Genomic DNA, 24,195 nt, shown 5'->3' on the forward strand with positions numbered 1-24,195 from the left:
CACTATTTCATTTTAGTATAAAATGAACAGCCAAAAATTAGGTTTGCCTTAAATACTTTTAAGTATTTAAGGAATAAAATTGCATTAAAAATAATTAGATTTAAAAAAAAATATTAAACATTGTGTGACGCGAAGTATAGTACCAATAAGACAATTATTACTTGCTTCCATATGCAAGTTATACACAAGTCCCATTTTTATTTTGTAAGCTTTTAACGTTATATATAAGTTTGGCGCGGGCGAAAATCCGTGTTGACAAATTTTGGAACATACACTTCAATCTGACTTTACGCCCCTCCGAGGCAACTACTCCTGATAGTATGTTCCCAGAAAATATTATTCCTGGTTTCAGTTTGTCATTTTATTTTAGCATTCAAAATAAATCAATTTGATAATATAAATTGAATAATGATATGAAAACATGAACAGGTTATTCAGGCAAAACTCATGCCATCTTATTCTGAATATTGGCAGACATAATAGAAATTAAGGAAATTTCACTTTAGATTGAGATAATTTGAATTGCCTTTCTATACGAATTAGTAATAATTTATTAGCACATGAAAAAATATCAGTGGGAGTAACAAAATAATAGGGCTAAATTTGGTGGGCTACATGTAAACTGCATTGATACCGTTGAACCATCAGAAAAAATGACAATATCTATGACAAATCTCTCTACCATGAAAACAGTGCATAGCCAATCTTACATTTTTAAACGGCAATTATTGTATACCAATCTTTTTGTGACATACGTTCTCCAAAACCGAACTTTGAAAAAAAGTTAATAAATCAAACTTATGCTTGAAATGCTGAAATTTATGAGAACGATGGATATTGCGGGGTTTCAAGAGTTGCAATTGTTTCTTTAGTTTAGCTAGCCAACAATGACCCAGAAAACCCTTTCACCCAGCTCTAGAATCCTGTTACTAGTCATACAACCATCTACCACTATGTAGAAATCTTATTCATTGAGTATTTGTAGCTTTTTGCTCCAGTTATTGACTGCCATACATCAAAGCTTTGGCTTTTTTCCTGGAACATTATCTTGATCAAGCATCTGTCGTTTAGCTGCCTTCGCCTTCCTTTCTAGTTGCTTGACTGCCATGTTGTCATCCTTTGACGGATCTGTCCACAGGGAACAGTTTTTACACTGAGAACAACCCTTTCCAGGATCCCGCGCATGCTGACAAAAGTGGTTATAGCTTATCCCAGGCTTACGGCACACATAGCATTGTGTAGTTCCACAGCGACACGTCATTTTATTGCAGCCATCAGACTTAGTAAACTCACAGCCACATTTGTGACACTTGCGGATCTTCGCCATGGTCATTCTCTCCTCATACGATATCCGCAAGTCTTTCTCTCCTTTTTTCTCAATCTCAGAGCACTTGAGTCCAAAGTGGTCAGACCAGTTCTCTTTGCAGTGCCTGCAGGTCTCTTTACCACATTTCTGATTTAGACACTTGAAAATTTTGTTCCCAGATGGAAGAACTGCTGCAAACTCACAGCTTGGGCAGCGCACCAGGTCTTCCATCTCTGCCAGAGACAGCGCCTCTTCCTGTAGCCGGTCTTCATACTTTGACAGGATATTCTCTGGGAGAGTTTTCTTTAGTTGACTCAAGGGGAAGCTACTGTTGCATTCTGATGTCATGCACATTAGTGTGGCTTTTCCCTGACCAAACACAGACTCTTTGGCATAGTTCATTAAACAGTTCTCACAAAACAAGTGTCCATCAAGACACTGTACCATATCCTCAAAAGCCACATCACAATAGCAACATCCACACTCTATGGTCTGCCCCTGTTCAACATACTGCTTCTCGTTGATCTCTACAGCAAGCTTCCTATCCACCTCTGTCACCTTACTCTTCTTGTAACTTGAAATAAAGTCCACTTCTTTCTGCAGGTTGGGGAAAACTGGCAAGGAGCTGAACCTCTGAGCTCTTTTTCCCTTTAAAAGTTTCATTGGATAAACTCCTGATGGTAAAGGGGATTTCCTTGCATTTGTGGCAATGGTTGATCTATTCATTGGAGAGTTATAGCTTGAATATGATGGATATGAAACAGCGTATGGCAAACTTTCTTCAATTTTCTTCCATGCAGGGGCATAGTGGTGGTTGTATTTTGTCAAGATTGCCCTGATGTCTCGTACAGACACCATAGGGTACTCATTCTCAAGTAAGCGTGTACACTCCATTATATAATGATATGAAACCATAGAACTGTATTCCTTGAAATAGTCCACATTCACATCATCTTTCACAACATCCTTGACCTCAGAAGAAGTGGATGGTTTGCAGTCTTGCTTTGGGTATCCTGGTGTCTCCAGGAGACGGTTACAAGCATGGTTTACAATGTCATGAACAGGGAGCAGCACACACTGTTGGAGAATTCCCCGGAGAAAGTCATGCTGCACATCACAAAACAGGTTTTTCACCTCTAAAAAAGCCTGTTCAAGAGGAGGTAAGGATACTTGGGCAAACGGTGGAAGAGGTGGAGGTGGTGGTACAGGAGTTTGCGGTGGTGAATGTCTTGGAGGAGGCTGTGTTATGGAAGGATGAGCCAGCCCATGTACCTCCACAGTGTGTCTCGACGAGAATGCTGCCTCTTGTAATGGTGGTCCGTTTGCAGGCTTCAGAGGTAGAGCTGGTGGAGTATCATTAATAAACAACAGTTCTTTACCATCGCGAGTTGATGCTGACACGTACAACAAGTCATCGTTATCATCATTATTATCACTATCATAATCTAAACTGTTAACCTGAATGCTTGATGAACTTGAGGACCGCGATAAGGTACTCTTCGAATAGGTTGTTTCTGGCGTTAGTAAGTCATCTTCGTCATCGCTAAAGGAATTGCGTTCAATGCTTGTATCCCTCCTTAACGCTTTATCATTCCATGCATTTGGTGCACCCTGGAAATTATGCAGTACTTCGACTGGTCTGTCGTCTTCGTTGTTTGAAGGTAATGCAAGTAGTCGATCGATGGCAGTCGGAAGAATCATTTCAGGGTTGCCCTGCATTCTCTCATGCACTTCTTGAATGCAATTTGAGAGTACTCTGTCACTCCACTGTGGAAACATGGGCCGCAAGGCTTCCAGTATTACGGCTCTGTCCTCCATTGTTACAAACAAAATATCAAAATTAATGGCAGCTTCCAAGAAATAAGCCAAGCATGCGAGAAATCTCTTGAAAATGGCGGAAAAACAAAAGTTAATACAAAACCAGCCAATCAGCGGCCCTTGAATGGCTGCCTCAGTTTTCAATCCAAACCAATCACACTCTTTATACTATGATAGTATCCTGTTTTTGATTGGTTTTCCTTTTGGCTGAGCCCCGGCTTTTAGAGACAGCGGATTCTGTCAGTATACAAAAGTTCCTAAAAATAGAAATGAGGAGAAGACAGGATTTCGACGACTAAAACTCACAAAAACAACACAAATGGCGCATTGGTTTCACAGAAATCCAATCAAAGCTACTGCTCCTGTATCTTTCGAGTCCCTTCGTTCGACAGTGACAAATTCCGCGGCTGGGAAAATCATAACGTGAGTTTTATTTTGTGCTAAATACAAATCTGTCATAAACATGGTAAGCTTACTTATATAGCACGATTCTATATTTTGCCATATTTTTTTTTTATTCAGAGAAACATAGTTGCAAAAAGTCACCATTATCTATAGAAGAAGTTATCTGCAAATTTAGCATATATATGTACACCCGTTCTATAAAAGGGTTGTTGAAATGCAAACATTACAAAGACTTGTACTTTTAAATATATATTGTATATTAACAAATTAGTTGATTGCTATTAATAGCTGATATTGGGCTCATTTTACTATGCTGTAGATTACTTTAGCGATCAATTTTGGATGCCACGCAGTAGTAGGATTTTGGCGCAGCTGGCACAAGTTTTTCATCATCCCAAATTTCATTCCAAAATGGCGCAAAAGTCTCCGCCAAGCCTCGCGACCTGCACATGTGCGAGTTTGCCCAAGACTCCTTGCACACACGAACACGACCACACCCACCTGTCAATCACTTTGTCACGTGATGGCCACGCCCACCTGTCAATCACTTTGTCACGTGACGGACACGCCCACCTGTCAATCACTTTGTCAAAAAACCTGTCAATCACTTTGTCACGTGATGGCCACGCCCACTTGTCAATCACTTTGTCACGTGACGGCCACGCCCACCTGTCAATCACTTTGTAAAAACCTGTCAATCACTTTGTCACGTGACGGCCACGCCCACCTGTCAATCATTTTGACAAGAACCTGTCAATCACTTTGTCACGTGACGGCCACGCCCACCTGTCAATCACTTTGTCACGTGACGGCCACGCCCATTTGATCGTCGAAAATGGCGTGATGAGTTCGGTCGGTTAGGTGGAGGGGTGTGGGCCGGGGTTTACACTTCCGAGCTAATTTGACCAGAGAGAGATGTCCCTCCCAGAGGTCCTCATACCAGCCCTAGGTTACCATGGAGATGAAAATGATTCTTGTGAGAGACTCTCTGGGGGAACACCCCCCCTCACGTGACTGTGGGGGTGAGAAATAAGAGATTGAGTTTTTGACGGTGTCCCTGTGGGAGGCCCCAGCTAGGAGTATGAAAAGTGAGGGTGAATTTTTTTCATACCACGCCACGTCTCAGGTCCTAGACTACCATGGAGATGAGAATGACTCCTGTGGTGGGTTGATGGAACTCCTGCGGAGGAGGTTGTGAAGGATGGGGGTGAGTCCTCTTTACACCACTGAGAAGCGTCTCAATGTTCTACCAACACAGACTGGTGAAGACGTGTCGGAGTTGTCCCACCAGACCCCCAATGGGATTCTGGAATCTTGGTTTAAAGACATAACTGGTTTGATAGAAATGGAAAACCTGAAGGTGAAAGATCTGAAAGCCCTCGCCAAGGAGCGAGGTATCCCAAGATATTACTGGATGCGGAGAGACGAGCTCGTCGGGGCGCTGACCAGCACGTCACCACCACCACCACCCCGACGGGTCCCTCTACCCAAACTTATCAAAGGGCTACCACGTCCGCCTGATATTATCCCATCCAACGCGTCGGAGAGTATTCTCGACGGTCCGATACCTGAGATTGATGTCCCCATTCTCAAACCCTCCAAACCCACACGGAGTTCCCACGTCCAATCACTTAAGCATTTTGCAAACAGGGAAGTCAACTCGATCAAGAGCGAGTTAGATGAGTTTGCGGATTGGATACTATCTTATGTCCCTGAGCCCATCAAAAAGACCGCCAAAGAGGCTGTAGATAAACGGGTCAAACGTCTGAAGGAGAGGATTAAGCGTTTACACGGGGAAGCGGAAGATCGCTTCACACCCAAGGAGCAAAAGACGGCGTTGAAGGGATATCTTAAGACTTATGGGATAGCCGGACAGGAGGGTTACGGTCCCAAGGAGTTTATCACCAAGATCAGACCAAAGGTTATCAAACTCGTCAATGACCGAAAGAAGCCCATCAAGGTCAAGTTTGTCTTTACCTGCAGGTATATAAAAGAAGATCTGGCTACAGGTCAGATTGAGGAGGAGCTGGGATATCATCATACAGAAAAGCCTGAGATCGTGACGGAGTCGACTGATTTCTCTGATTTGTTTAATGTAATGACGAATCCTTTGATCGGATTAGTCGAAAAGTTCCAGAAGCAAGGCTCTGGGTGGCAGTTTGATCGGGTGGAGTACTTTGATATTAACATTGATCCCTTTGATCCTCTCTCCGGGAGCTCGTATGTTGAACTACCAAAGGAGTTAGCGGTAAAGAAGGCGATCATCAATGTGAGGAATGAGAATGATCACAAGTGTTTCAAGTGGGCGGTAACCTCCGCCGTGTACCCCAAGAGGGATAACCCTCAAAGACTCAGTAGAAAGATGATGGAGAACTCTGAGAGATTCGACTGGTCGGGGATAGAGTTCCCCGTCTCGTTGAGACAGATCGACAAGTTTGAGAGACAGAACCCACATACAGTCAATGTGTTTACGTATGAGGAGAAGAAAATATGTCCATTGAGGATCAGTGGGAAGGATCCATTCAATGCAATCAATCTACTTCTCATCTCAAACGGCGAGACGAGTCATTACTGCTGGATAAAGGACGTGATGTCGTTAGTGTCTAGTCAAATTGATAAGTATCACCATACCCGATTCCTATGTTTTAGGTGTCTAAACTCGTTTCGGTGTAAAAAGGCGTTGGAGAAACATTACGAGTACTGCTCAAAGAACGAGTCGGTCAGGATAGAGATGCCGATGGATAAAGACGGTAAGCCCCTTTACACTAGATTCGTGAACTTTAACAGAAAGATGCGGGTCCCCTTTGTTGTCTACGCAGACTTTGAGAGCTTCACAGAGAATATAGACACTTGCTCCCCAGATGAGAGCAGGAGTTTCACTAAACAATATCAGAAACACAAACCGTCAGGCTTCTGCTATCTCATCAAATGCAGCATTGATGACGGTGTGTTTTCACCCAAGCTGGTTCAGAGGACGGTCCAAGGGTCTGCCGAGGATGTCGCGCAGCTGTTTGTGGAGTCTCTCGAGTCAGACATCAAGGAGATTTACAATAAGTTCAAGTTCCCCAAGGAGGTGGAGATGACGCGGGAGGATGAGATGAACTATGACAATGCCACTCACTGCCACATCTGTGGGGGTGAGTTAGGAGAGGACAAGGTTTTGGACCATTGCCACCTCACCGGAAAGTACAGAGGTGCTGCTCACAACGCATGCAACCTTCGATTTAGAGCTCCAAAGTTCTTTCCTGTTCTATTTCACAACCTGTCTGGATACGATTCACACTTGTTTGTCAAGAATCTTGGTACGTCGGAGGGTAAAATAAACTGCATACCTAATAACGAGGAGAAGTATATCTCTTTCACAAAACAGGTTGTGGTCGACAGGTTTACGAACAAAGAGGGCAAACAGGTTGACGTTAAGCGTGATATCAGGTTTATCGACAGTTTCAAGTTCATGTCCGCTAGCCTCGACAGTCTAGTGAAGAATTTACCGAGAGAGTCTTTCAAGAACCTCATGATTCACTACAAGGGGGAACAGTTACAGCTGTTGTTGAGGAAGGGCGTCTTCCCATACGACTGGTTCTGTAACTTTGATCAACTAGACGCTATCCAACTTCCGCCTAAAGAAGCGTTTTACTCGACTCTCAACGATACGGACATATCGGAGGAAGATTACCAACACGCGCAAAAAGTGTGGGAAACCTTCAAGATGAGCACCATGAGGGATTACCACGATCTCTATCTTGAGTCGGACGTGCTCCTGTTGGCAGACGTTTTCGAGAACTTTAGAGATGTCTGTCTCGAGAACTATGGCCTGGACCCAGCCTGGTACTACACAGCACCCGGACTGGCTTGGGATGCAGCCCTAAAGATCACAAGGGTAGAGTTGGAGTTGCTGACCGATTGCGATATGTTACTCATGTTTGAGGAGGGTATTCGCGGAGGTGTCTCCATGATATCCACCAGACATAGTAAGGCAAACAACCCCTACATGAGAGAGTACGATCCCAACCTACCGACAAAGTACATTACCTACCTGGATGCAAACAACTTGTACGGCTGGGCGATGAGTAAACCTCTGCCCACTCACGGGTTCAGATGGATGACGGACCAAGAGCTGAAGGAGTGGGGACGTCACCCATGCGTCGTGGAGGTTGACATGGCGTATCCACGTCACCTTCATGATTCACATGATGACTACCCGTTAGCTCCAGAGAGCATCAAGATTAACAAGGTAGGCAAGTTGATCCCAAACCTCAACGACAAAACAAAGTACGTCGTCCATCATGAGACTCTGAAACTTTATGAAAGTCTTGGGTTAAAAGTCACGAAGGTTCATAGGGGTATCACCTTTGAGGAGTCTGGATGGTTGAAGACCTACATTGACCTAAACACGAGCCTCAGAGCAAAAGCGACAAACGATTTCGAGAAAGATTTTTTCAAGTTAATGAACAACTCTGTTTTCGGGAAAACCATGGAGAACATTAGAAACAGGGTGGACATCCGGCTGATCACAAACGAGAAACAGGCTAGGAAACTAATATCAAAGCCTAATTACAAGCATCGTACCATCTTTTGTGAAAACCTTGCGGCTATCCACATGAGGAAGACGAGACTGGTTTTCAACAAGCCCGTCTACTTGGGTATGTGTATCCTGGATCTGAGTAAGAATCTCATGTATGATTTTCACTACGGTTACGTTAAACCAAAGTATGGTGACAAGGCAAAGTTGCTGTTTACAGACACGGATAGTCTGATGTACGAGATAGAGACGGAGGATTTTTACAAGGACATTAGCGGTGATGTGAGATCCATGTTTGACACAAGCAACTATCCAAGGAATCACCCGTCTGGCATCGAGTCAGGGTTGAACAAGAAGATCATTGGCATGTTCAAGGATGAGACTGGAGGTCTACAAATCACAGAGTTCGTCGGGCTGAGAGCTAAACTCTACTCGTACAGGATGGACGGTGGTGGAGAAGCGAAGAAATGCAAGGGTGTCAAGAGGGCAGTCGTCAAGAAGAGCATCGGTTTCGATGACTACAAGGATTGCTTGTTTGGTAAGGAGCCTCAGATGAGGATGATGAATGTCATCAGGAGTCATGGACACAATGTCTACACCGAGACGGTGAACAAGAGGGCGCTATCTCACGAGGACGACAAGAGAATCATCTGTGACGATGGTATTCACACCCACGCTCACGGTTATCTCGGGAGTGTCTGAGACAACCAACAGAGTGTGCTGACGAGAAAGTACGAGTCTACTTAAATCCTACGAAGCATACTTTTAAAACACTTTAGTGTTATGCTCCTACCATCTCGGATGACAGTACTTGCTAGCAGTCTCCTCACAGTTGCTAAGCAATTCATGCTAACACCGTCACAGGAGATCTTAAAATCCTGCGGAGGACCCTCAACCATGATTGTGAAGGGTGGAGACTGCTCCTCTCCACACAGTGTGAAAATAATGAGCTTTTTCACACCACATCGCTGAGGAGGCCTAAAGGTGTTGCGGCTACAACAAAGATGGGAGACGCTCTGAGGAAGGTGGTGATCAAGAGACGTCTGTTCCTTGACCCCAAATACTTGGACAGTGAAATAATGAACCACGTCAGGGATGAGATCGTCAGTACGGTGGTGGGGGAGTGCACGAGGGAGCTCGGGTGGGTCCTCTCGGTGGGACGCTTGACGGAGGTTGTCAATGTTCGTGACACCATCTTTAGAGTGAGTTTTGAGGTGGAGACGTTGAGGCCGCGGGTTGGGGGTGAGCTTGTTGGGGAGGTGCGGATGGTCTGGGCCGGCGGTGTCCTCTTGGAGGTTTCAGATATACAAAAGGTTGTGATCCCGTCTACCTCTCTCGACGGGTACGTCTTTGAGGCGTGCTCCAACTGCTACGTGAGGGAGGGTGAGAGGATTAAGGAGGGCGACACTGTTCTCGTCACAGTAACAACGGTCAGGTATGGTGAGAGAGGTTTCAGCTGCTTGGGTGTCATCTCTGAGAGGGCACCTAACACAAAGTGTCAAAAGGATTTGAAGAAAGTGTTCTAGAGACGCGGCAGGTTCAGCAGGATGGAGCGGTTCGGGGTAGACGTCGACGGTGTGATGGCATACGCGGCACGGGTGGGTCTTGTAGAAGTTGTCGAAAAGTATGCAGAGTATGATGCGGTAGACCTCGACTGGGCTATGGTCCAAGCGGTGGTGGGAGGTCACGTTGAGATTGTTGAGATGTGTGAAGAGTGGGGTGCTACAGACTTTGAAGAGACCATGGAGGCTGCGGCGCGGGAGGGGCATGAAGAGGTTGTTGAACTGTGTGTAGAGTTTGGTGCGAGAGACCTTAGGAGAGCCTTGGTGGCTGCAGCGCGTGGTGGTCACGTTGACGTTCTACATCTTCTCCAGGAGTGTGGTCTGAGAGACTTTGGTGATGCCTCAGCAGCTGCAGTGATGGTGGGTAATGATCTCGTGGCTGATGTGTGTGAGGAGCTAGGTGAGAACCTTTACGACGACATTGACGATGCCACGACGCTGGCGGTCACCCTGGGAGACGTTGAGACTGTCAAGAGATGCAGGGAGGCGGGGGTTGAATCGTATGAGAGAGCCCTGCGCGGAGTAGCCACCGGCTGTCACACGGGGGTTGTCAAGATGCTGCTGGGTTGGGGAGCAAAGAGTTTTGGGCGGACTATGAGATTCATGGCGTGTCACCTCCCCAGGAGACTCAAAGGTTTGTACCCAGCTTACGGTTGGGGTGAGGTGCATGAGGAGCTTTTCAGACACCACCACAAGCGAAAGTTCTTCAAGGTTTTGGAGGAGGAGCTCATGCCAATCACCTGAAATCCAGATAGGTTTTGGGATTGGTGTTTGGATGAGGAGGAGAAGAGCCGGTTGGCGGAGAGTCTCGTATTGGCAGATCAACACTCCATCGATGGGGTTCTGGAATCTTGGTCTAAAGACATGATTGGTTTAGAGAAATGAGGGAACAAACAGCAGATCGGTCAGAGTACCTTACCGTGGGTGATCTGATGACACTCCCCGTGAAACGAGACTGCCGGGGTAACCTGATATGTCATCATAATAAAAGAAAGACGCGATGCAGAGAGTGCGGCGGCGGTAGTGTCTGTGAGCATGGACGGACAAGATACGTTTGCAAAGACTGTAAAGGGGGAGGGATATGTGAGCACGGCAAGCACAAGTCTATTTGCAGGCTGTGTGGGGGATCTCGGATATGTGAGCACAACAGACAGAGACAATTCTGTAAACCATGTGGAGGGTCTCAAATATGCGGGCACGGCGAACGAAAGGGTCGTTGCAAGATGTGCATCGTGAATTGACGTTGACCCACCCAGTTTTGTAACACGTCCTACGTCACAAAACATCGACTTGCCTGACGTTACTCTCAAGAACCTCCCTAGTTATGCCAAAGAGCCTACTCAGTTGTGCTCAAGAGCTTGCTCAGGTGTGTTCAAGAGCTTGCTTAGTTGTACTCAAGAGCTTGCTCAGTTGTGTTCAGTTGTGCTCAAGAGTTTGCTCAGGTGTGCTCAAGAGCTTGCTCAGGTGTACTCAATATCTATCTTGGTTATGCTCGAGATCCTACTTATTTCTCCCCGATACTTCTTTGATTTTAGTGCACTCTCCTCCAAGATAACACTAAAGTGTTTTAAAAGTATGCTTCGTAGGATTTAAGTAGACTCGTACTTTCTCGTCAGCACACTCTGTTGGTTGTCTCAGACACTCCCGAGATAACCGTGAGCGTGGGTGTGAATACCATCGTCACAGATGATTCTCTTGTCGTCCTCGTGAGATAGCGCCCTCTTGTTCACCGTCTCGGTGTAGACATTGTGTCCATGACTCCTGATGACATTCATCATCCTCATCTGAGGCTCCTTACCAAACAAGCAATCCTTGTAGTCATCGAAACCGATGCTCTTCTTGACGACTGCCCTCTTGACACCCTTGCATTTCTTCGCTTCTCCACCACCGTCCATCCTGTACGAGTAGAGTTTAGCTCTCAGCCCGACGAACTCTGTGATTTGTAGACCTCCAGTCTCATCCTTGAACATGCCAATGATCTTCTTGTTCAACCCTGACTCGATGCCAGACGGGTGATTCCTTGGATAGTTGCTTGTGTCAAACATGGATCTCACATCACCGCTAATGTCCTTGTAAAAATCCTCCGTCTCTATCTCGTACATCAGACTATCCGTGTCTGTAAACAGCAACTTTGCCTTGTCACCATACTTTGGTTTAACGTAACCGTAGTGAAAATCATACATGAGATTCTTACTCAGATCCAGGATACACATACCCAAGTAGACGGGCTTGTTGAAAACCAGTCTCGTCTTCCTCATGTGGATAGCCGCAAGGTTTTCACAAAAGATGGTACGATGCTTGTAATTAGGCTTTGATATTAGTTTCCTAGCCTGTTTCTCGTTTGTGATCAGCCGGATGTCCACCCTGTTTCTAATGTTCTCCATGGTTTTCCCGAAAACAGAGTTGTTCATTAACTTGAAAAAATCTTTCTCGAAATCGTTTGTCGCTTTTGCTCTGAGGCTCGTGTTTAGGTCAATGTAGGTCTTCAACCATCCAGACTCCTCAAAGGTGATACCCCTATGAACCTTCGTGACTTTTAACCCAAGACTTTCATAAAGTTTCAGAGTCTCATGATGGACGACGTACTTTGTTTTGTCGTTGAGGTTTGGGATCAACTTGCCTACCTTGTTAATCTTGATGCTCTCTGGAGCTAACGGGTAGTCATCATGTGAATCATGAAGGTGACGTGGATACGCCATGTCAACCTCCACGACGCATGGGTGACGTCCCCACTCCTTCAGCTCTTGGTCCGTCATCCATCTGAACCCGTGAGTGGGCAGAGGTTTACTCATCGCCCAGCCGTACAAGTTGTTTGCATCCAGGTAGGTAATGTACTTTGTCGGTAGGTTGGGATCGTACTCTCTCATGTAGGGGTTGTTTGCCTTACTATGTCTGGTGGATATCATGGAGACACCTCCGCGAATACCCTCCTCAAACATGAGTAACATATCGCAATCGGTCAGCAACTCCAACTCTACCCTTGTGATCTTTAGGGCTGCATCCCAAGCCAGTCCGGGTGCTGTGTAGTACCAGGCTGGGTCCAGGCCATAGTTCTCGAGACAGACATCTCTAAAGTTCTCGAAAACGTCTGCCAACAGGAGCACGTCCGACTCAAGATAGAGATCGTGGTAATCCCTCATGGTGCTCATCTTGAAGGTTTCCCACACTTTTTGCGCGTGTTGGTAATCTTCCTCCGATATGTCCGTATCGTTGAGAGTCGAGTAAAACGCTTCTTTAGGCGGAAGTTGGATAGCGTCTAGTTGATCAAAGTTACAGAACCAGTCGTATGGGAAGACGCCCTTCCTCAACAACAGCTGTAACTGTTCCCCCTTGTAGTGAATCATGAGGTTCTTGAAAGACTCTCTCGGTAAATTCTTCACTAGACTGTCGAGGCTAGCGGACATGAACTTGAAACTGTCGATAAACCTGATATCACGCTTAACGTCAACCTGTTTGCCCTCTTTGTTCGTAAACCTGTCGACCACAACCTGTTTTGTGAAAGAGATATACTTCTCCTCGTTATTAGGTATGCAGTTTATTTTACCCTCCGACGTACCAAGATTCTTGACAAACAAGTGTGAATCGTATCCAGACAGGTTGTGAAATAGAACAGGAAAGAACTTTGGAGCTCTAAATCGAAGGTTGCATGCGTTGTGAGCAGCACCTCTGTACTTTCCGGTGAGGTGGCAATGGTCCAAAACCTTGTCCTCTCCTAACTCACCCCCACAGATGTGGCAGTGAGTGGCATTGTCATAGTTCATCTCATCCTCCCGCGTCATCTCCACCTCCTTGGGGAACTTGAACTTATTGTAAATCTCCTTGATGTCTGACTCGAGAGACTCCACAAACAGCTGCGCGACATCCTCGGCAGACCCTTGGACCGTCCTCTGAACCAGCTTGGGTGAAAACACACCGTCATCAATGCTGCATTTGATGAGATAGCAGAAGCCTGACGGTTTGTGTTTCTGATATTGTTTAGTGAAACTCCTGCTCTCATCTGGGGAGCAAGTGTCTATATTCTCTGTGAAGCTCTCAAAGTCTGCGTAGACAACAAAGGGGACCCGCATCTTTCTGTTAAAGTTCACGAATCTAGTGTAAAGGGGCTTACCGTCTTTATCCATCGGCATCTCTATCCTGACCGACTCGTTCTTTGAGCAGTACTCGTAATGTTTCTCCAACGCCTTTTTACACCGAAACGAGTTTAGACACCTAAAACATAGGAATCGGGTATGGTGATACTTATCAATTTGACTAGACACTAACGACATCACGTCCTTTATCCAGCAGTAATGACTCGTCTCGCCGTTTGAGATGAGAAGTAGATTGATTGCATTGAATGGATCCTTCCCACTGATCCTCAATGGACATATTTTCTTCTCCTCATACGTAAACACATTGACTGTATGTGGGTTCTGTCTCTCAAACTTGTCGATCTGTCTCAACGAGACGGGGAACTCTATCCCCGACCAGTCGAATCTCTCAGAGTTCTCCATCATCTTTCTACTGAGTCTTTGAGGGTTATCCCTCTTGGGGTACACGGCGGAGGTTACCGCCCACTTGAAACACTTGTGATCATTCTCATTCCTCACATTGATGATCGCCTTCTTTACCGCTAACTCCTTTGGTAGTTCAACATACGAGCTCCCGGAGAGAGGATCAAAGGGATCAATGTTAATATCAAAGTACTCCACCCGATCAAACTGCCACCCAGAGCCTTGCTTCTGGAACTTTTCGACTAATCCGATCAAAGGATTCGTCATTACATTAAACAAATCAGAGAAATCAGTCGACTCCGTCACGATCTCAGGCTTTTCTGTATGATGATATCCCAGCTCCTCCTCAATCTGACCTGTAGCCAGATCTTCTTTTATATACCTGCAGGTAAAGACAAACTTGACCTTGATGGGCTTCTTTCGGTCATTGACGAGTTTGATAACCTTTGGTCTGATCTTGGTGATAAACTCCTTGGGACCGTAACCCTCCTGTCCGGCTATCCCATAAGTCTTAAGATATCCCTTCAACGCCGTCTTTTGCTCCTTGGGTGTGAAGCGATCTTCCGCTTCCCCGTGTAAACGCTTAATCCTCTCCTTCAGACGTTTGACCCGTTTATCTACAGCCTCTTTGGCGGTCTTTTTGATGGGCTCAGGGACATAAGATAGTATCCAATCCGCAAACTCATCTAACTCGCTCTTGATCGAGTTGACTTCCCTGTTTGCAAAATGCTTAAGTGATTGGACGTGGGAACTCCGTGTGGGTTTGGAGGGTTTGAGAATGGGGACATCAATCTCAGGTATCGGACCGTCGAGAATACTCTCCGACGCGTTGGATGGGATAATATCAGGCGGACGTGGTAGCCCTTTGATAAGTTTGGGTAGAGGGACCCGTCGGGGTGGTGGTGGTGGTGACGTGCTGGTCAGCGCCCCGACGAGCTCGTCTCTCCGCATCCAGTAATATCTTGGGATACCTCGCTCCTTGGCGAGGGCTTTCAGATCTTTCACCTTCAGGTTTTCCATTTCTATCAAACCAGTTATGTCTTTAAACCAAGATTCCAGAATCCCATTGGGGGTCTGGTGGGACAACTCCGACACGTCTTCACCAGTCTGTGTTGGTAGAACATTGAGACGCTTCTCAGTGGTGTAAAGAGGACTCACCCCCATCCTTCACAACCTCCTCCGCAGGAGTTCCATCAACCCACCACAGGAGTCATTCTCATCTCCATGGTAGTCTAGGACCTGAGACGTGGCGTGGTATGAAAAAAATTCACCCTCACTTTTCATACTCCTAGCTGGGGCCTCCCACAGGGACACCGTCAAAAACTCAATCTCTTATTTCTCACCCCCACAGTCACGTGAGGGGGGGTGTTCCCCCAGAGAGTCTCTCACAAGAATCATTTTCATCTCCATGGTAACCTAGGGCTGGTATGAGGACCTCTGGGAGGGACATCTCTCTCTGGTCAAATTAGCTCGGAAGTGTAAACCCCGGCCCACACCCCTCCACCTAACCGACCGAACTCATCACGCCATTTTCGACGATCAAATGGGCGTGGCCGTCACGTGACAAAGTGATTGACAGGTGGGCGTGGCCGTCACGTGACAAAGTGATTGACAGGTTCTTGTCAAAATGATTGACAGGTGGGCGTGGCCGTCACGTGACAAAGTGATTGACAGGTTTTTACAAAGTGATTGACAGGTGGGCGTGGCCGTCACGTGACAAAGTGATTGACAAGTGGGCGTGGCCATCACGTGACAAAGTGATTGACAGGTTTTTTGACAAAGTGATTGACAGGTGGGCGTGTCCGTCACGTGACAAAGTGATTGACAGGTGGGCGTGGCCATCACGTGACAAAGTGATTGACAGGTGGGTGTGGTCGTGTTCGTGTGTGCAAGGAGTCTTGGGCAAACTCGCACATGTGCAGGTCGCGAGGCTTGGCGGAGACTTTTGCGCCATTTTGGAATGAAATTTGGGATGATGAAAAACTTGTGCCAGCTGCGCCAAAATCCTACTACTCACGCACCTTCGACTGTATGTCGTGCACCTTTGGTTTGATTGCATTTCATTGACTCCTGGCTATTTTTGAGCTGAATTTACAAAAAAACAGACTGAAAACAGATACCCCCCCCCTATTCTGAGTTTTATACAGCCCGTCAAAGTCAAACACAGCTGCACCTAGTCAGCGGTATCCAAGCTTTTCAACAGTGCTTTGCGGTCCCCACTTATAATCCCTCGTCGTTGTGCTGAAGCCAGCACAAGTTGATGGTTGCTTGTATTTTTCATCAAAAATACAGCTATGAGCATATTAGGAGAGTGTCTCAGGACATCATGAAGTCTTTTGGGGCATAATTGAGTGCTTTGCTTATGGATATTTACAAGCAAAGGTGGATTCATGATGATTTTTTCTTGTTTGGCTTTGCCTGGATGAGAAAATAATTTTCTAATGAATCACCACAGCTCTCCTAAATGCTGTCTTTTCTGAAACCAAATTGATTCCAAAATTGTTTACACTGCTATTCTGGGTCTGTATGACCTGGAATTGATTTGTTTGGCTTCGGGTTGAAAAGACTTATAAAAAACCATCTGACTTTGGGGAGAGGAGTGCTGGCTGGCCCTCCCCTCGTGGATTTTCCCCTGGATCTCCCAGAAGGCTTTGCAATACGTAAAGACATCTTCGTGGTTGTACAATCCTTCAAGGAGTGGACATTGTGTTTTGAGGCCATGGAAATGTACCTGGAGGATCAGAATAAAGGTATCTATTTGTGTCTTGAGCTGTGTTTGCTGATCTCTCTCCCTTGTGTGGTATTTTGAGCGTTTTATTGAGAGGGGTGATCTGCTTTTCTCTCCTTGTTCGATTTGAGATTTGTCAAAGAACCTGTGCTATTATCTGGCTTAAGAGTAGATGCCAACACCTTGGTTGGATGCATATCTGCAAGACCATTTATCCCTTAGACTGATGCCTGAGTATCTTCATCTTGTTGTGTTTATTTTGCATTTATGAATTTTTTGGGTTGTGGGTACTTCCCAAAGCCGGTACAGGCCGGTTGAGGGGTCAATGTGTTTAAGGTAGATTCTACACATTTGCACAATATCACGAAATATCTATAGCCATGCACCTCTTCTTTAGCAAGTCCTGCCTAGGTGAAGTAACAATTATAATAAATTACTATGATTAATAGGAAGCATTTTCCTCATCCTCAGGGACCTGAAAACAAACCGAGCCAAACTTCTGAGCCTGTTGACAGACCCTGCTAACGAGGTTCAAACTGTCCAGCAGGCTTACGAGGTGTACCTCTCTCTACTGCATGGACTAGTTAACGACCCAGGCGGGGCTGGGGACAGCAAGCTGCGTAAGCTGATCATGTTCAAGTGGACCAACTCAATCTGTGGAAACACTCCATTGTGAGTCAGTGATAAGGAATAAGTATTATGGATTTCAAGATTTTTATAAAAGAACTGCGGAGAAGATGTAAGAGGAGCTAAGTGGACATGATGATGGTGGTGGTGTGATTATATGATGACCAAGACTGTGATGTAAGATAAAGTCTGATTATGGTCATAATTGAATCTTCTTTGTCAGGGGCAGGCTTCCGAGTCCTTTGTTCTCTATTGTATAGAATTGCATGTGCTATGTTATTTCCACCTTTACCTGGGCAGTGGGGGTGGGGGCAGGGAGTGCTGTGTCACAACCTTCCCCTCTCACCCTCCCACTGCAGTAGTTAATGGACCTGGATGGTCTCAATGGGTGATTCTGACAGTTGTAGTAGTGATTAAAGTGATGCAAGTCATAATGGTGCTGTGTTTATGGTTGTGCAAATACATATCGGTAAATTATGACTGGGTGTTTCTGGAGAAGTCAGTGATGGTGATGATGTTGCAATTAGTAGTTTTGATTGCTGATTGTGATAATGATAACCCATGATAACGCCATGAATATGGCCCAACATACACTGGTGGTAATTTTTACAACTATGTGTTATGTGTGTCAGGTGTGAGGCTGATACAGTCTTTGAGTTGCTGTCCATGTGCATGAACATAGCATCCTGGTACACCAAGCATGCCGCTAAACTGGCAGCCAAGGAGGAGTAAGTACACTTACAACCATTTTCTATAGCTAGCACAGGGGCAGGAGGAGGCAGAAATTTACAAAAGACGTATGCAAAAAATTGCATCTGCCCTGTCTGTCTAAGGCTTGCCCCGCCTTCCCCCCAGCAGCCTTGCAAAACTAAATGAAAACGTTATCATTCCCTTCTTTTCTCCCACCTTGTCTTTTCACACCTGAATATTTATTATATGTAAATTCTTCCTGTTTGGTAGCATTTCAATGGATGAGGCCAAGGAAGTCCATACCAGCTTGAGAACAGCTGCAGGCATGTTCCAGTATGTCAAGGTTTGTATGAGATTGTTTCATTGGGCAGTATTTTACACACAGCAAGCAGGACAGTAGTAGGGGACATGTGTTTACCAGAAGTAAAGTTACCAGGTGCAAAACCACTAAAAACGGACATCCATAAACCCTAAACCTTGTTATTGTTGTCCTACTTGAGCAACCATAGTGTTTCATGACCTGCAGGCGTATATACAGGTAACATATAAATGGCTGAACCCTGGTCTCTGAAAGCCATGGGAATGTTAACAGGGACTTACATGTTTAGCTTTGATTTGTTTTTAATAATTTATGCTTATTTGATTTATTTAACAAAGAAGCACTGCAAGTTATGATACATATAGATTCTCCAAGTGCAACCTAATTTGAAATGAGGTATACATATTGGGGTGAATTAGTTGATTTTAGCCCTTGTGCATTCTGTCAAGGTTTTAGCAAGCCCCCTGAACCCCCATTCTATCATTTTCATATAAGAAGTGTACATAGTGTAATAAAATAAGAAATAATATATCATATATTTGTTAAACTACTCTGAATTATTAATTTTCGTAAGTGTTGCCCCCAAAAGCTCACCTTAGATTTCCACCAGGATCAGCTGCTGGGGAGACTTGAACAACTATCTGCTGAAAAAGGAGCTGATATAGAGAAGCGTGTTGTGGAGGCGTACCACATGCAGTGTGTAGCAGAGGCACAGGAGGGTGAGAATTCATATTGTTTTTCTAAAATCAGATCAATACAAAGCATTGAAAAGGTGGTCACAGTCAGCTAAGGTGAATGTGAGGTGAAGTGCAAGTTGCCTTTTCATGTGATGCATTTATAATTAGAATTCTATTACAGAAGGAAGGTAAATAGCTATACTCTGGAATAGGATCAAGTATGACTGAGCCCAGCAAGACCCCATGTCAGGCATCTCCTGGGAATTATATCAATTACTGATAGTGTTGGAATTAGACTTAAGACACTAGCTCAGCAGTAATGGCATGTTTCTCATTCTAATCTGGTAGTGACCGTGGCTCGTGCAGTTGAGCTGAAACATAAGGCATCCCTAATCTCCTCTCTGGCAAATGAGACTGCGAAGCTCTTCACATCTGCTGGTAAGCAAGATTTAGCACACAACATTATGGCATACAACCAAGGCTATTAAAACCTTCTTGTATACATCATGTCTGTTGGGTTTACCCACCACCTTTTTGGTACTGTACTTTTATTAAAGTTCTGCTTTTGCCCAAAGCATTTTATTTCAAAACACCCAATCTCCAAGAAAAAAAAAAACAAAGAAAGCAATAACAAGCCTTACAGGATATGCATCTCTTTACCATTTTGCTTGTTTTAAATGTATTTGATAGATTCATCATCTGTCAATATTTTCAACTGCTTTTAACAATTTCGTTCATCCACATGACACTGGATTGGTAGCGTTTTCAAATTGTTCCACTTTGGAGACCATCAAATTGTTCTGTATTAAAACGTAATATCCATATATCTAAAACGAAAATTATGGGACATGTATACTGTAGAATTGCCAAGTTTTATAGTGTCTAGACTTAATACTGTCTTCTATGTGTTTCTTATTTTTCAAAAGCTGATTCCCTCAAGTCTGTGGATGACTTGAAAGCTGGAAAATGGAGGAAGTATTTGGAGTTAAAAGCTGCTTTTTATGAAGCATATGTAAGAATTATTTGTCTTCTATCTTATTTTTCTTCATCAGTAGTAATAACATATACTATGTCTACTTGTTCTACTTTCTAGGCATATTGCTTCCAGGGAGAGCAGTTACTTGATGCTGATGAATGTGGCAAAGCAATTCGATCTCTACAGGAGAGTGAGAAGTGTAAGCATTTATTTGTTTTAAAGGGAAAGCATGAATTTATACCATCAGTTTCCTGTTTTTCTACCAATGCACCAATCACCTCCAAAGCATTTTCTTTCTCTCACACATATAATTTTGTGTATTTATGCTGTGAAATTTTGCATACTGATCCAAATGTAACTATGCTCTTTGGTTTGTTTGTTTTTAAATCTTGCATTAACTTTAAAATACTCACACATGTCATGTTCTGCAGTGTACAAAACAGCTGAGGCTCTGTGCCGTGACTACTCAGCGACCAAGGGGCCTGGGACAACAGCTAGGCCCCAGGAACACCCATTTTTCAGACGCATCGGTCCACTCATGAAAACAAGGCTAGACAAGGCAACAAGAGAAAATGGCTTCATGTGAGTAGTGTCTAGCAAAGAAACGTTTTACAAGACAAACACAACACAACCAAACATCCCAACATAATGACAGGGGTGGGGTGGGGATGCTGTCACAACAGCTATATTAAACCAGCAGTTTCAGTGTACAGAGGATCAAGTGCCCCCACCCCTCCCCTCCCCAGACATTTTTTACCACTATGTGTCCCCGCTAATATGATTGCAACATTTGCCAAATCAATAATAATTAATAACAATTTCAGCATAAGTTTGATGGTATGGAATAAAATAACTGGTCTTTAATTTAAGTCAATCACTTTGGACATTTGGTCATAAGGCTTTTTTTTGTCTTCCATAGTAGGGGAAATAGATGGTAACTGAGTTTGCAGAATATCTTGGTCTGAAATCTTTCTTGAAAATTGATTCTGAGGAAGTGAAATATAAGTAGTTTCTTGTCACACATCTTTCAGTTATTTCCACAAGATCCCTGAAGAGCCCCAGGAGCTTGATATGAAAGCAACTTTTGGACTCGCAAGCCCACAAGAGTTCATTCTTCCTGCTCCTAATGCCATTTGGACAGAGGCATATGCAGCGTTTGACGCAACTAAAGCTCAGCCACCACAGGTAACCCTGGCAATTTACCTGCTGCTTTAGTTTAAAATACAGTAACCAACAAACTGTATAATCAAATAAGGAACCTAGTACTATACTATATATGGTATCACATTGAGAAATTCATATATATCGCAAATTGCAGATATTTTTAACTACATGTTTGGGGCTATGACTAAACAAGTAGTCATTGTGGATGGCCGGTTGTCTCCTTAAGTACTTTCCACCTCAAGCTCACCTGAATATATTGACATAATGAAGTTGACCCCGCCAAACCCAGTATTCGCATTATGGACAGAATTGTCAAAATGCACGCCATTGATGAAGAATTTCGGAACTGCATTCTGATTTTTTTTTACAAAGAGAGAAAGCGCACGAGGGCACGCTCCTGTAACATACCAAAGCAATACCAAAATACAAGAACCCGCCATTTTAAAAAAATATATATTTCTGTTAATGTCATGTTTTTTTCTTCTTCTCCAGAAACGTAGTGCGGAAGGCGATCTGAACCCGGTCCAAGAATCAGAGGACAAAGGCCCTGTCAAACCCGCCAAGAATTCATCTGGATGTGTTGTGTCCTAAATTTAAAATACTTCATAGAATCCATACCTTATGATCAAATCCCATTTATTACGAATTCCTTTGTATAGTAGCACATCATTAGAGCCAGCAACTACAAAAATAGAATGTGCTTTGTCCATGGACAATTGATTTTTGAAAAACATAGCAATTTTTAAGTGTTTGGGAAATCTATAAAAAATGTTTGATATCTGATGTAGAAATGAGTGGTTCCAAGACACAGACAACAGTGTGTCTCACGCAACAGTAGTACAGAGTGGGCGACAATGTACAGAAATCGAACTACATTTCATAGAAACATCCACGTGTTATTCTTATATAGAAATTTCGGTTTCGTAGTGTCGAGGAAGGGGCTGTCATGGTACATAGCTTTATTTTCTAGACTAGTTAATCAAATATTCTGTAATTTTTGTGTACATTTTTATGTTTTAGAAATACCGTTTTCTGGTCAAGTATGATAACACCATAATAATAAAAAATACAAACCTTCTTCAAAAAAGGCTACACGTGCAAATGGCAATTAGGAAGGATAATTGTTTTGTTTTGTTTACTAAAAAAAATGCAAGTTCGAACTAAAAGTCGTAGGTAGAGGTGGATTTAGAATTTTATATTGAATAAGAGACCAACGAAACAGTAAGTACCGAAGAGAGAACTAGCTTTTTGTTTGAGAATGCGCGCGCAGATGTCCTCAGTCAAAACATCAACACCAAGGTCGCATAAGATTGGTTTATCCGCTCGTCTACCTGGTTTGTGAAACCACCGTGACGCCTATATAAAATTGGGAAGTCGATTGCCCCTATTCATGAGCCACTGTATGGAGGCAATAACCAGGCACCTGGTCCTTTCGTCCGAATCCACACCTGCAGATCACCATTTTAGACCAGAACCAAAATGATCGTATACTGTTGGTGATGCGACCACGCCTTGGCCCGTCATTCCATTGTGTTCTCCTACCCGGTGATTGTCCAGTCACCTTTTTTCCGACTTAATGTAGCGTTAATTCCAGATTTTTGCCACATATCTTTGTCAACATAACTAGTCAGGGGCTCCTGTTAGAGAATGGGCATCGCACCTCGTTTTTTGTGTCTTCGCAGTTTGTGTCAATGTAATGCGCATAGCTATATGCGTGCATATATGCGTTCGTTCTCGTTCCCTTAAAGCGGCGTCCCGTAGGATTCGTTTTTTCAACCAAGCTAGGTAATTTAAGGGCTCCAGAATGGTCCCCCGAAATTTCGATGTGCTCGCAGTTTTCGGCTAATGCTCGCGCATTTTTTTCCGCCGTGCTCGCATTGTATTTTTTGGTTTGTTCGCTGCTCGATTTATTCAAAAACTTAAAATGCTCGGTCTCGCATAAAAAAACGGGGTGCTCGCAAGCTCGCAAGTGCTCGCCAAAGGCCATTCTGGGGCTCTTTTTTTTACGAGAGCACGAGGACAGAAAGCAGAACATTTTTTCAACGCTATACTTGTTTTAGGTCGAGTGTTTTGTTTTTGTGCGCAGCCTTTGTAATTACTAAAAAAATGTACTTATGAAATTTTTTTTCCGTAAAAGCTAGCTTTCTAGTTTCAGGTTTTTTGTACGGTAGACGCAAATGTTTCACTCATACACTTGGGATTCCTGTGCCTGATGGAAACTCGGTCTACCCACAAGTCATTTCGCTATTTTCGCGCCTTCTCTGCGTTTATATGGGTATTCCTTGGTATTATGTTCTACCAATCAGAACGTCCTCTAGGGACGTCGACTGTCTGAAAGTATACTCGGAAAACTTCACGAAACACATACCATTTGGAAGATAAAAATATAATAAAGTATCATGGAAATTTATATACTGGACTTTAAAACCATAAACTTGGTTAAGTTTTTATAGTTTTTGATAGGAGGAAAAGTGGTCATTTTTACACCTTTTTTCAAATGTATGCGGGTTTCCAATGTTCTGTCATTCGACATAGTCATTCGACAATGCATTTACTTCGTGGATGTCATAAGCATCTGACAAACTCCGCTACTCTGCCGCTAATCTGAACACGGGAAATCCAAGAGCCGTGCACAGGGTCACAGACGGCGAACCCTCCGTGTTCAGACTAGCGTTTTCTGGTATCGTATACGAATGATTTCCCAACAAAGAGTTATCTGCAAGTGTCTTCAGCGAAGATCTCCGCTAGAAGCTTTCCTGGTTTGAGCGGCTGGATCATGTCGAGACAAGAGTTTAGCAATATACTTCATTTAATGTGTTTTTAGGAACGCGATTGGTAGATCCTCTCTATTTTGAGAATTTTTATGACATCCACGAAGAAGTAGCCTTGTCGAATGTCTATGTCGAAT

General features: G+C 44.1%; 3 protein-coding genes across 3 annotated transcripts; 2 read left to right on the top strand and 1 right to left on the bottom strand.

Annotated features, from left to right (window-relative positions):
• Window positions 1-165: 165 nt before the first annotated feature.
• LOC5514953 (E3 ubiquitin-protein ligase RNF216) lies at window positions 166-3,211 on the bottom strand. The gene has a single exon (XM_032384571.2). It carries the CDS (start codon window positions 3,122-3,124, stop codon window positions 1,016-1,018), a length of 2,109 nt encoding a protein of 702 aa, XP_032240462.2. The 5' UTR covers window positions 3,125-3,211; the 3' UTR covers window positions 166-1,015.
• A 156-nt stretch (window positions 3,212-3,367) lies between these two features.
• On the top strand, window positions 3,368-22,374 carry LOC5514912 (BRO1 domain-containing protein BROX). Its single transcript, XM_001635019.3, has 11 exons — window positions 3,368-3,547; window positions 17,306-17,506; window positions 18,094-18,189; window positions 18,422-18,494; window positions 19,081-19,189; window positions 19,496-19,585; window positions 20,074-20,159; window positions 20,241-20,322; window positions 20,555-20,705; window positions 21,155-21,308; window positions 21,780-22,374. Exons 1-11 carry the CDS (start codon window positions 3,444-3,446, stop codon window positions 21,876-21,878), a joined length of 1,245 nt encoding a protein of 414 aa, XP_001635069.1. The 5' UTR covers window positions 3,368-3,443; the 3' UTR covers window positions 21,879-22,374.
• Window positions 11,177-14,359, top strand: LOC125568349. The gene is made up of 2 exons (XM_048730415.1): window positions 11,177-12,435; window positions 12,607-14,359. The coding sequence occupies exons 1-2, from the start codon at window positions 12,289-12,291 to the stop codon at window positions 12,871-12,873; spliced, it is 414 nt and encodes a 137-aa protein (XP_048586372.1). The 5' UTR covers window positions 11,177-12,288; the 3' UTR covers window positions 12,874-14,359.
• Window positions 22,375-24,195: the final 1,821 nt, after the last annotated feature.

Source organism: Nematostella vectensis, chromosome 7 (genome assembly GCF_932526225.1).
Source record: "Nematostella vectensis chromosome 7, jaNemVect1.1, whole genome shotgun sequence".
Taxonomy (NCBI): Eukaryota; Metazoa; Cnidaria; class Anthozoa; order Actiniaria; family Edwardsiidae; genus Nematostella; species Nematostella vectensis.

Excerpts from the sequence above, each read along its gene's own strand:
- LOC5514912 (XM_001635019.3), top strand. The coding sequence starts at position 3,444 with ATGGCGCATTGGTTTCACAGAAATCCAATCAAAGCTACTGCTCCTGTA. Across the intron at positions 18,190-18,421 it reads AAACTGGCAGCCAAGGAGGA|CATTTCAATGGATGAGGCCA; the intron begins GTAAGTACACTT and ends CCTGTTTGGTAG. Across the intron at positions 21,309-21,779 it reads CTAAAGCTCAGCCACCACAG|AAACGTAGTGCGGAAGGCGA; the intron begins GTAACCCTGGCA and ends CTTCTTCTCCAG.
- LOC125568349 (XM_048730415.1), top strand. The coding sequence starts at position 12,289 with ATGAAGGTGACGTGGATACGCCATGTCAACCTCCACGACGCATGGGTG. Across the intron at positions 12,436-12,606 it reads TACAAGTTGTTTGCATCCAG|GGCTGCATCCCAAGCCAGTC; the intron begins GTAGGTAATGTA and ends TGTGATCTTTAG.
- LOC5514953 (XM_032384571.2), bottom strand. The coding sequence starts at position 3,124 with ATGGAGGACAGAGCCGTAATACTGGAAGCCTTGCGGCCCATGTTTCCA.